This window comes from Populus euphratica, unplaced genomic scaffold (assembly GCF_000495115.2).
Source record: "Populus euphratica unplaced genomic scaffold, PopEup_1.0 scaffold34.1, whole genome shotgun sequence".
NCBI classification, from domain to species: Eukaryota; Viridiplantae; Streptophyta; class Magnoliopsida; order Malpighiales; family Salicaceae; genus Populus; species Populus euphratica.
The window spans coordinates 234,550-247,378 of NW_011499883.1; the positions used below are offsets into that span (position 1 = coordinate 234,550).

The 12,829-nt window shown below is 28.6% G+C and overlaps 1 protein-coding gene across 1 annotated transcript; it reads right to left on the reverse strand.

The window, feature by feature from the left end:
- Positions 1-741: 741 nt before the first annotated feature.
- Positions 742-2,584, reverse strand: LOC105129736 (uncharacterized). Its single transcript, XM_011031929.1, has one exon. The coding sequence runs from the start codon at positions 2,359-2,361 to the stop codon at positions 940-942; it is 1,422 nt and encodes a 473-aa protein (XP_011030231.1). The 5' UTR covers positions 2,362-2,584; the 3' UTR covers positions 742-939.
- Positions 2,585-12,829: the final 10,245 nt, after the last annotated feature.

The following is a 12,829-nucleotide window of genomic DNA, read 5'->3' on the forward strand; positions in this document are numbered from 1 at the left end:
AAAAAGCCAAGATTAAGATATCATCCACTATTAACATCAAAGTGACCACCTAAGTAAAATAATTATTTAGAAATATATATATAAAAAACATGTTACTTTATATCTTATTTATTTTTGTATTTTAAAAATATTTTTTTAAATTTAATTTTTTTATTTGTTTTCTTTGATTTAAATTAATATTTTTAGATATTTTTAAATTATTTTAATGCATAATATCAAAAGTAATTTTGAAAAGATAAAAAAATATTATTTTAATATATTTTTAAATAAAAAATATATTAAAAAATAACCATCATTACATTATCACATTTTTTTTTTTAAAAAAACAATCACTTTCAACAGCAAATAAAAATTTTAAAAGAATAGTAAAGAGGAGGGAGAATCTTTTGGTAGAAAAGGCAGTCAATAAGTTTAGAAAAATTTTATGAACTGACTGTCCTTCTAGCAGTGTTGTTTTAGTTTTATTTATTTTTTATATTAAAATAATATTTTTTAATTTTTTAAAGATTTATTTTTAATAATAGTATTTAAAAACAATTTAAAAACAAAAAAAAAAATCAATTTAGTAACACCAGCCAAACTAAACTAGGCTTTTAGCATTGCGTCCAAAAAACCTAGAAGTGAGAAAATCTGTTAACAATTTTTCTGAAAAAAAATTAAATAAATGGAGGATGATTGGATAATGTTGCTGGATTGAAACCAGCCATGTGGACCTATCATAATCGAGATCAACCAAATAACTAATAAAAAGAGAAACTAGCATTCAGCACACCCAATCAACAACAAAAAAATCAACAAAAAGTCAAACAGACTACTAGCGTTACAGTGATAATAAACTCAATTCATCTCCGCCACCACTGTGTACAAAACGTTGGACAGCAAAAATTGAAAAACTTTTTTAACTTACAAAACACATCTTCATATCTATTATATATACAATCACACTGAACCCTGCGTCCCCTTTGTTGTAACAACCTTGACTTCAGGAGCCAATTGCCCACCACCACCGACGTGTCTCATCTCACCACCACCAATACCTTGAAACTGTGGTGGCATCTGCTGCTGCTGCTGCTGCACTACACCACCTGCCGCAGTATAGTAAACCTGTCTACCAACCGCATTATCATACGCTACCTGTGCATATCCGCCATCGGTCACAGCTACCCCAGGCCCACTGGGTCTCAGAACTCCCATGGGACCCATCGGTTGTGGTTGCTGACGGTGTTGTGGGACCACATTATATACCGGCTGCTCCCTGTAAACATCAGGACCATGACCTGGAGCACCCATTCTCTGCATGTAATATCCTTGACCCGTTTGTCCGGTAACCTGTCGCATTACTTGAGGTGCGTGATAAGCAGTTCCTTGAGCTGGACCCGATATCATATAAACGGGTTGCTCCATTTGACCCGGGGCAGTGGTCACCGCCACGGCTGCCGGAAACCCACCTCCAGCAGCCTGTTTCTCCGGCCAATAACCTGGTGGAGCAGTCACCTGGGGTGGCATTGTCACGGGTAGATTCGCCGGAGACACCTTTTCAGGCAATTTTTGCATGTAATAATCACCGCCAGCTACAGCATAACCACCAACCAAATTCTCATCGCTGTTTTTTCTATTACACCCAATTGACTGCTCATGTTCTCTAATTTGCATTCTCTGCAACTGGGCCTGCAAATTCGAAGGATCCGACCCAACAAACCTGACATCATGGCCAGACCCGACATGGATTTCAGGCAAATCTGGCACTTTAACAGGCGGAGGCGGTGGTGGAGCTCCTTTATCTAAACCAAATAAGAAATCAACGTTATTCGCTGGCGTTTTGGTTGCTTCCACAACCTGACTCGGACCCGAATTCAAAGCCTCAACAAAGCGCTCCCGATCCGATTTGTCACCATCGGACCCGAAACTTGCATGTGACGGGTTAACCGGGAAAAGAAACAACCTCATGCGAGCAGGCTTAGCAGAGGCACGATAAAGACGATCGTACTCATGCATCATGTGTTCTAGATCATCATCATTAGTGACAGATATTAAAGCGTCAAGATCTTCACCTGGGAGCTGGTACTTGAACGCCACGTCGGTGTCACCACAAAGAGCTGAGAGTTTGCTTATCATGACAGGGAATTTAAGGTTTCGATCAACCGCAAGGATTTTGGTCTCTCCACCTATGTAAGAAAGCTGGTTGTCATGCGGACGCGGGTGGATCTTGCCCCCATAACTACACATGAACTTAACTTTGTAGTTTTGAGATTGTTGCGATTGTTCTTCCCATGGTGCCGGGTTGTCAAAATCAATTTCACGAGATCTGGGCGACGAGTCGCCTGAATCCGGGTATGAATTAAAAGAATAGTTGTTTTCCATGAAGAAATTTTTTGGTAGAAAATAGAGTCTTGTGGCTTTTTGTGCGAGCTGGATAGTTAGCAAGCCATGATACTTGAGGAGCAGGAGGGGAGAGAATCGGAGTGGTCAGTGGACTAAACAAGTGTTTGATCCTTTTCGTTTTGCTGTGGGCACTGATGGTTTGATGGACTTCTTGTGCAACGTTCAGTTTTATTGGGTGCGTGGGACAGGTGGTGGTGTGAGAAATGGGGAGGGACGGAATAGAGTGAAACACGGTTCCAGAGGGAGAGTTGAGTACAAGGGCTAGATGGACTTTTTCGGTAGAGTGGTGGGGTCCCGATGAGCATTGATTGAGAGGGTGAAAGAGAAAGTGATAAGACACTGATGTGTTGACCGGGAGAGGGAGGAGCACGAGGGTAACTTTGGTAATTACATTTAAATTTTATTTATTTAAAAATATATAAAAATAATGTCCTTTAACTTTTAAAAAAATATTTTTAATATTATAAATTAAAATGATTCAGAAATATAAAAAATAATTATAAATAAAAAATTAAAATTGCATAAAACACTGATTAGATCAGCTCTTAACACGTGCCAGCTGGGAAGTGAAGCATGCGCAAAACACTCCAAGCTGTTGAAAAAGGTTAGTTGAGATGTACACTCTCAAGAAAGGATGACTGATCACGATGCTGATATTTCCCTCACGGAGGATATACTTTTGTTGATATGTTACTCTACATTATCCTACGGGTATATATATGGAGATCTTATGAGTGCATTGATGCGATTTTTTTGTCGGACAATAAAAGATATTTCAGATCATTTATTGTTTTAACCTTTATGTATTTTAATGTGACAATCTTAAATTATATTTTTATATAATTTAATAAAATATATTTATCAAAATAATCTAAAATTCAGGTTTTTAAATCTAAAGTAGAAAATCACTGGTTTCTAACTGGATATAAAATAAAGCTGTGAGTCCTTGTAGCAAAATATAGCTTGAAAATAATTTTATTGTTAAAAAGCTAAAAAGGTGCTACGTATTTCAGAAATGTACGAGTATGGGCAATTTTGAGATAATGGGGGAGTAGAAGCAAACAGCTCTAGATTTTTAGTTGTTTGCAGTAAATAATGTAATGTATATCTAAACGGGTAATAGAAGTTTCTTTTTTTAAATAATTTTTGTTTGAAAATATATGAAATAATTTTTTAAAAAAATATTATGTTTAATATTAATACATCAAAAAAAAACAGAGCAAAAAAATTTAAAGAAAAAAAACAAAAAAAAACAGAGCAAAAAAATTTAAAGAATTTAAAAAATATAATTAAATCATAATATCAATCAACTTAAAAATTAAAAAAAATATTAAGTATATCATAATTTATGAGTTCTTAAGTGTCCCATGTCATCAGGTGAGAAAAGTAAAGGAAGTAGTAGATTTTTTTAAAATTATTTATTTAATTTTTCATCAAAAAACACACTTATTTTCTTGTATTGTATTTATGAGATAATTTAAATTTTAGTTAAAGAATAACATTCACTTCAAAACAGATTTTAAAAAACTATTATAATGACTTTGATGGAGATCTCATAACAAGAAGCTAATCTTTTATCAGATTCTAACAAAAAAGTTAAGTTAGTTTTATAAAAACAATATATATTAAAGGAAGTTAATTCTTATTTGGAAAAAGAACCTAAAAAAATAAATGAATTCAGTTATAAAAACTCTTTTATAAGAGCCTGTTTTCTAGATTAAAAGATAGTTGAACAATGTCAAGAAGAAAAATATACCTTAGAGGATGATGAAGATGACTAACGTAAGTGTGGGATTTCATTAAAGACATTAAACCTTGAACCCTAGTGGATGCACGGGTTTACCAATTTGGTTGGTAGATCTAATTATGCACTGTATTGAGACAAACAATTTAATTATTTTGTGGAATGATAGTTTTTGTTCTAGTTTCACAACTTTGAGAGGTATTTGTTAATGTGATATCTCTCTCTGTATATTTTTTTATATCTGGAAAGACCATCCCAACTTATTTGTCAAGCAGTTGAGTTGGGTGCATAAAGTCCTTTTTAAGTAAATAGAAAAGACCTAAGTTGTCTCATTCATGCTTTGTGGACAACATGTTTTTTTTGTTGAAGTTAATGAGTACCAAATAAAGCTAGTTATGAATGACTTGAATTTTTATTTTTTTTTATGATGCTTTAAGATAAAAGGTGAGTGTTGACAAAATAAAGATGTCTTGCTATAAAAATATCTCTCACAAGATGGTAAAATATTAAATCGAATGAGTGGGTTTACTATTATTGAAGATCCTAGAAAGTATTTGGAGGTACCTATATAACATCATAGAATTACTAAACACATGTATAGTTACTTAATTAAGAATATGCATCAGAAGTTGGCTAGCTGAAAAGTTAAAAGTATATCATTAGCATGAAGAATTACACTTTGTAAATCATTTATTGCATCAGTTCATTTATATGCAATGCAATCCTCTCTCATTCCAAAATAATATAAACCCTTAAATATAATAATTTTATCTTGATTTTATAAAATAAAATAAAATAAAATACAAAGGATGTGAAGAATGATTAAATTAAACAAATTAATTGGATTAAAAGAGAAGTTATTTAATGAGAGGCATGAAATTAAAAAAAAAATAAAAAGTTAGTAAAGAGAAAGAGAAGTAGTGGGGGTCAATGGATTGATAAAAGGAATGATGGGGTCAATTTAAAAATAGAAGTAAATATGAGGGGCAGATGCAAATAAGAAAAGAATATAAATATAAATATAAACAACAAGAAATCTCTAGAAATCCCTAAAGTAATGGTTGACTAAGAAGAGAAAAAAAAAGGAGAAAAGAAAAAATAAGAGAAAATCTTGTAAATTCATCCTTTGAATCCAAATAAAAGTGAGAGTAAATGAACTGAAAGTGCTTTATGTAAGATTTAGAAAGAAAATTTAGAAAAAAATTAATAGTGGGAAGGAAAGGGTTAGAAGAAGAAAGGAAAGAGAATAGAAAAGGAGGTTGTTCTCAATCTCTTTACTTATTATTTTGTAATAAAAGGTAACAAGCTCTCTTATTAAGTAACTTGAATTTGTCTGTGTTTTTCTTAAAAAATTAAGATTTTAAAATACCTTAGTATAGGTTTAAGAAGTTTGTTAAATACTGATAGGTGGATGAAATGATAGGAAAAAAAAATACATAGAAAACAAATTTATACAGATGAAATGATAGGAAAAAAAATACATAGAAAACAAATTTATACTTATTGAATTTAGAAATCAAAACTGGACAAGTTGTCTATCAACTTTTCTGTTAAGATTTGAACCCTAAAATGATAGAATTTGAGATACTTGTCCTATAAAAGTTGTAGATCCATGTTATAGTGTTCCAAATAAACAAAACATGCATAAAACCAAGCTCTGTAGCTTCAGTTATACTCAAAATACTAAATAGTATTCATACAGTAATAGTTTAATGTTCATTGGTGAACAATTTTGACTGTCTTAAGGGTAGAACTGGATTATCCTTCCTACATAGAACTTATAGCCTCGTGTCTTAACTTTCCAACGAGACTAATCTTGCTTGAAATGGAGTTCTATAACTCCAGATATAGTTAAAAATTTAAGGAAAGGTCAGACAGTAATAGTTCAATTTTTTGGACAATAACAATCCAACATTCATTAATGAGCAATTTTGACTGTTTTGGAAGCAGAACTAGGTTATCCTTCTTACATAAAACTTATAATCTTGTGTCTTAGATTTTCAACGAGACTAATCTCCCTTGAAATAGAGTTTTATAACTTTAGATATTGTTAAAAATCTAAGGAGAGATCAGACAGTAACAGTTCAATTTTTTAGACAGTAACAGTCCAACGTTCGTTGATGAGTAATTTTGATGATTTTGGAGGCAGAATTGGGTTATCCTTCCTACATAGAATTTGTAACCTCATGTCTTAGATCTTTGTTTCCATGCCTTTTGTTTAAATTGAATTTTTGTTTTAACTTTTCCCTTCAACATTGTGTTTTATGATATTAGAGTTTCATTATTTTATTCAATTTTATTTCTACGAGGTTAACATAGTCTCAGGACTATATCGTGTGTTTGGCAGTCTAACTTATAACTAGTTTTTGGTCTTTTTTTAACTTGATTTTTTTTTTCAAATTCATTCTTCAACATTTGATTTTCTTGTAATTGAACTTTGAATTTCTTTTTGCTTTCTATGAGTTATCATGTTTTCATTTAATTTTTTCTTCATTATCAAATCTTAAGAGGATATCTTTCTGTAGTATTCTTAAACATTCATTTTTTGAGTTGATCATTTTATATATTTTTTTTAGTTTGGTTTATTTATTGTTATTTTTTAATTATGTATTTAAATTAATCATGCTTATTGTCCAGTCAAGTTAATGACCTGATTCTCATTTTTTTTTTCCTTACTTCATTAAAAATACTAGTGTCACCTCAATATTTTTTTAAAACTTTTAAAAAATTTTGATTTAGCCAACAGCGTCGCACAAGCCACCTATTTAGTAATTAAGAAACTCTGTTAGGTAGCATGGATAAGAACATGATGCTCTAATGTGATTAAATTAACAACTAGTGATATATATTAAAAGGGCTTAACTTTTATTATAGCAATTGATAATGAAATGCCAAGCCTTTTTTCATTTTGGTCCTCAAAAGTTATAAGGATGTTTTTTAATCTTGAACATTTTTTTTATCTCATTTTTCAACATTGAATCTACTAAATATTGAACTTTATAATTTATTTTAGTTTTCTTTCTATGAAGTTATTCATGTCTTATAACTTGGGTTACATGTTTTATGGGTTAGCCATGTTAATTCTGGTTATTTTTTTTTTGTCTTTTTTAATTATTATTTTTAATTTTATCCTTCAACATTGATTTGATTAAGAATAGAGCTTTATAATTGTTTTTTTATTTACTTTCTATGAAGTTATTATGGTCTCATGACTCCATTTGTGAGGTTTACAAGTTAAACATATTGACTCAATTTTTGTTGTTATTTCTTTAGTTGAATTTTTTTTTTATTTCATCCTTCAACATTAGGTTAATTAAAATTTTGACTTTATAATTTTTATGATTTTATTTTTATAGAGTTATCTTAATCTCTTGAGTTAGTTTTGACATGCTAGCTCAAGTTGACCTGAGTTATTTTTTTGTCTTTTTTTTATTTGATTTTTTTTAATTTATTCCTTCAACATTAGGTTGATTGGGAAATGAGCTTCATGATTTTTATTTATTTATTTTCTATAGGGATATCACAGTCTTATGACATAATGTGTGAGTTAAGACAATTAACTCAAGGTTTATTTTGTCTTTTTCAGTTGAATTTTTCTTTAATTTCATCATTCAATATTAGGTTGATTGGAAATTAGGCTTCATAATCTATTTTGGTTCATGTTTTATGAATTTATTATGAGTTTAATCGATTGACTTGAGTAGTTTTTTATATCCTTTATTTAATTGATTTTTCTTAATTTCATCATAACATTGGTTTGATTAGGAATTGAGATTCATAATTTATTTCGATCTTTTTTCTATGAGGTTATTTTGATTTCATGATCAAAGCTTAACATATGAACCCGGGTTGACTTAGTTTTTTTTTTCCAGTTGATATTTGTTTTTAATTTTATACTTTAACATTAGATTGGTTGAAAATTGAGTTTAATAAAAAAAATAAATTCTATAGGGTTATCAAGATCCTCTGACATGGATAACAGATTTGACATGTTAGCTCAATTTAATATGAGTCAATCTAATATATTATTATTTTAATATTAAAAAAAAGATATCATCTTAATTTTTTTAGTTAAACTATTTTTTATTAATCGTCCGAATTATACCTGGACATGCCTAGTCCATTTGGTTATATCAAGTTAATTCTCATACAGTTTTAAGAAAATCTAGTAAAACAACACATTACAATACTTGAATATATATATATAACAAAAACTAATCTAACCTATAATGCAACGCGATCAATAATCTATTTTTTATTTGTAATTAAATCATATTAAAAAAAATTTAATTGGATATCAATGTGCTACCTCCTCATTAACTGCCAATGGCTAACTTGGAGTCATCCTAGAAAATCCGAGGTTGAAAATTAATTCACAAGAGAGCAAAGAAAGGATAATCCTGTTATACTATCTAATTATTAGGCAGAAAAAATTGAGACTGTGTTTAGTTTTGTATTTTAAAAATATTTTTTAAAAGATCTGAATTTATTTATTTTTATTTCAAATTAATTTTTTTATATTTTTAAATTGTTTTAATATGTTAATATCAATAATAATTTAAAAAAGATATTTTAATGTATTTTTAAATAAAAAATATTTAAAAAACAATTATTATTATTATGCTCTCGACTACCTCCTAAAACTACTGTGGACGCATGGAATGAGTCAATCCACAAGGAGCATGTAATATAAATGTTTGATTTTCTAATTAAAATCATATAATATTATGGTTAATAAAATAACACTTAAAGGTCCTAGAAATAGAAAAGAAAGTTAATTGTAATTTATATAGATAGACAGAGTAATGCTAACCAAACAAATAATTATATAAATTCTCACAAGAACTCATATCATAGTTATTTTTAATGTCTTGATGCTAAATATTTCTGAAATTATCACTTGTTAAATTGATTTGTATGAAATCTTATAATGATTAAAAAGACACCATAGTATATTTCAATTAAGACACGACAAAGAGAAGACCCGTCCTCCTCCTTACATGGCATGGAATTGGACCGTTAGGCGTGGCCTTTTTATAAAATGGAAGCGGGGCTTCCGTACAGGCGCTGCCACCCACCGCTTTGTACTCAGTGGAAAAACCAACGTGTCGTGTCTTTTAAGGAACAGGGGCAGTTACTGAGGCACATACTTTAATGCCATCAGTGTATGAAAATGGAAATCTTCACTAGCTGGTTTTGGATGTGTTCAGGTAAATGCATCCTGCACCTAGTACACATCCCACGCATAAGACCATTTTCTTTTCTTTTCTTTTTCTTTTTTCTTTCAGATGGAGGACCGGTATGTATAGTTCCTGCTACAAATATAATGTTTATTGTTACCTTTTACTCGCGTCAGCTTGGAGCCCGGTTATTTATAACTGTGGTGGTAGTGATTATTTAAAGTATTTTTTTTAGAAATGTATTAAAATAAAAATAATTAATTTTTTAAAAGTTATTTTTGATATTAATATATTAAAATAATTTAAAAATATATTTAAAAAATTAAAATTTTAAAAAACATGATTTACATAGTGTTTCCAAACACTTCTTTAATGTTTTAAATTACAGTAAAAAAACATTTCATGGAGAAATAAATTTAGTGGTAGTGTTTGGAATTGCGATATAATGTATTTTTTTATAGTGGTATTTTATTTAAAAATATATTAAAATAATTTTATTTTATTTTTTATATTAAAACAATAAAAAGTACTAAAATATATTATTTTAATTATTTTAAAAAAATGAAAACGAGTAGAAATCGAATACCACCGACAACTACAGTTGACGGGCCATGGCAATGCAATGGGAGGGTCTTTTCAGGCTATCCTCCATTCCGAAACTCAGAGAGTCTTTGAAAAGAAAAAAATGATTTTTATTGTCAAATGACAACCTCGGTTCTAGAATGACTATGTACCAAAATTGGGTCCGGTGCCTCGGAAAGGTCAAATTTAGGTAAAACACCCTTCTGGAGTAACCACTTTTACACTCAATTTGCCCTATTTAAATCTCCCGATGAAAAGAGGCCTCCACATATATATAAATCAATGTAATTTAAAGCAATCAAGCAACGAATTCCTGCGTCATGTCAGGATACTTGTAGGTAACCTACCTAGTTTTGGATGTTTACTGTTTTCATTAGCTCACTTTATGAATCAAAAAATTTTAAAACTTAAAAAAGTATCAGAATTTTATTTAGTAACATTTCTTTATCTTTAAATCTTTTAATTCAGCTCCTTACTTAACATAAGTTTTTAATTAAATCTTGTGAAATCTAATTTAATTTAAATTAATTAATTTTACAGGTTTAAATACAACTTGAATGACTAATAAAAACATAATTTAATTTTTAAATAAACTTTAAAACAATAATTAAAAAAAATATTGAAACGATATTAGATTTGAATGACTATAATTACCATGCAACCCAAGTCATAGGCCTTATTGAATTTAATAACATTGTTGTTTCTACAAACTATTTTTATCTAGATATATAATAAAAAAAATATTCACGCAAAATCGAACACTAACACTGAAATAAATGTTTATTTGATATTATGATAATCTTATATAAAAACAAATCATGAAGTTCATTTCCTAATCGATTCAACATTGAAGAATGGTGAGAAAAAAATCAATTAAAAAATAATGGACCAAAAACTAAGAAAAAAAAATATATTGGGGTGGGTAGGCAAACCAGTGAATCGAGTAACTTGAATTAACACATTAAACCCGTGAATGGTGTCGTGGACACCATTGGAATCAATTATTTTTTTTTTAAATTATTGTTTATTTAACTATACGATAAAAAAATAGATAATCGTAAAATCAAGTACCAGCCCAATACTAGGATATTTTTTTAAACCGCGATAACCTTATAGAAAGTGAATAAAATAAATTATAAAATTTAATTTTTAATAGTAGATGATGAAATAAAAAAATGAATAACATGGTTTTTTTTTAAAAAATTTGTTTTACCTACATGATAAAAAAAAGTAGACGATCACAAAATTAAGTTTAATTAGAAAAAAAAACATTCCACCAAATCCGCAAACCGGAATAACCTGGGTTACTAAACTCGCAAATTAATTCATTGACTTCACATGGTTTAATAAATTAGGTTTCACTAATTTGTATTCTTTAACTAATTCTTTTTTTTAATAGACCATGTTATGGTGTCGAGATATTTTTTAGATACCAATTCGATACCGAGATATTTCTTGATATTACAATAATCATATAAAAGTTAAATTAAAATAAATTATCAAATCTAAATCCCAATGAAAATATAATACGAGGCTAAGTTAAAAAAAAAGTCAATAATCAAAGAAAAAAAAAAGGAGAGAGACATCAAAATACAAAAAAGAATTAAAAACACTCCACCAAACCCGCAAACTAATTAAATTAGGTTACTAAACTCGCAAATTAATTCATTCACTTCACATGGTTTAATAAATTAGATTTCACTAATTTGTATTCTTTAACTAATTCTTTTTTTTAATAGACCATATTGTGGTGTCGAGATACTTTTTAGATACCAACCCGATACTGAGATATTTCTTGATACTACAATAACCATATAAAAATTAAATTAAAATAAATTATCAAATCTAAATCCCAATGAAAACATAATATGAGGCTAAGTTAAAAAAAAAGTCAATAAGCAAAGAAAATAAAAAAAAGGAGAGAGACATCAAAATACAAAAAAGAATTATAAAAACTGAATTACTATTTGTAATCCATATTATTTATGGCGTGAAGAAAATGTGTTTTTTCCACTATTTTTAGGGTAATTTGTTTTTTTTGGTTGAGATTAGATTTTATGCATGATATCCCTAAAAGAAAATTAGAATAAAAAAAAGAAAATTAGAATAAAAAAAAAACTTTTATGATTGAATTTTGTATATAATTAGATTGTGGTGTCGAGATACTTTTTAGATACCAACCCGATACTGAGATATTTCTTGATACTACAATAACCATATAAAAATTAAATTAAAATAAATTATCAAATCTAAATCCCAATGAAAACATAATATGAGGCTAAGTTAAAAAAAAAGTCAATAAGCAAAGAAAATAAAAAAAAGGAGAGAGACATCAAAATACAAAAAAGAATTATAAAAACTGAATTACTATTTGTAATCCATATTATTTATGGCGTGAAGAAAATGTGTTTTTTCCACTATTTTTAGGGTAATTTGTTTTTTTTGGTTGAGATTAGATTTTATGCATGATATCCATAAAAGAAAATTAGAATAAAAAAAAAAAAGCTTTTATGATTGAATTTTGTATATAATTAGATTATATATCTAATCTTAACCTCAACCTTAACTATAAAAATCAATATACTCGTGAATTGTAATGAGGTTGTACAAAACTCAGTGAAAAAATATAAACTTCTTTTAAGATTGGAATGAGGGGTGCATTAATCTGGATAAGATATACTTACTTTATAAATATCATCATATCAGTGATATGTAAATCAATTTAAATAGGAGGATTGAATATTTTTTTTAGATTAAAGTGAATGTGTTAATATAAATTTCTAATAATTTTAATAATTTTAAAATTTATAAAACTTTAATGGATAAACTTTAAAAACTAAATTTAAAATCTAATTAATTAGTTGAGATAATCAACTCAAAATATAACTATCTTTACCGGGCTAGGCGGATGTGTCAGTTTAATTGCAGATAATTTGAGGTC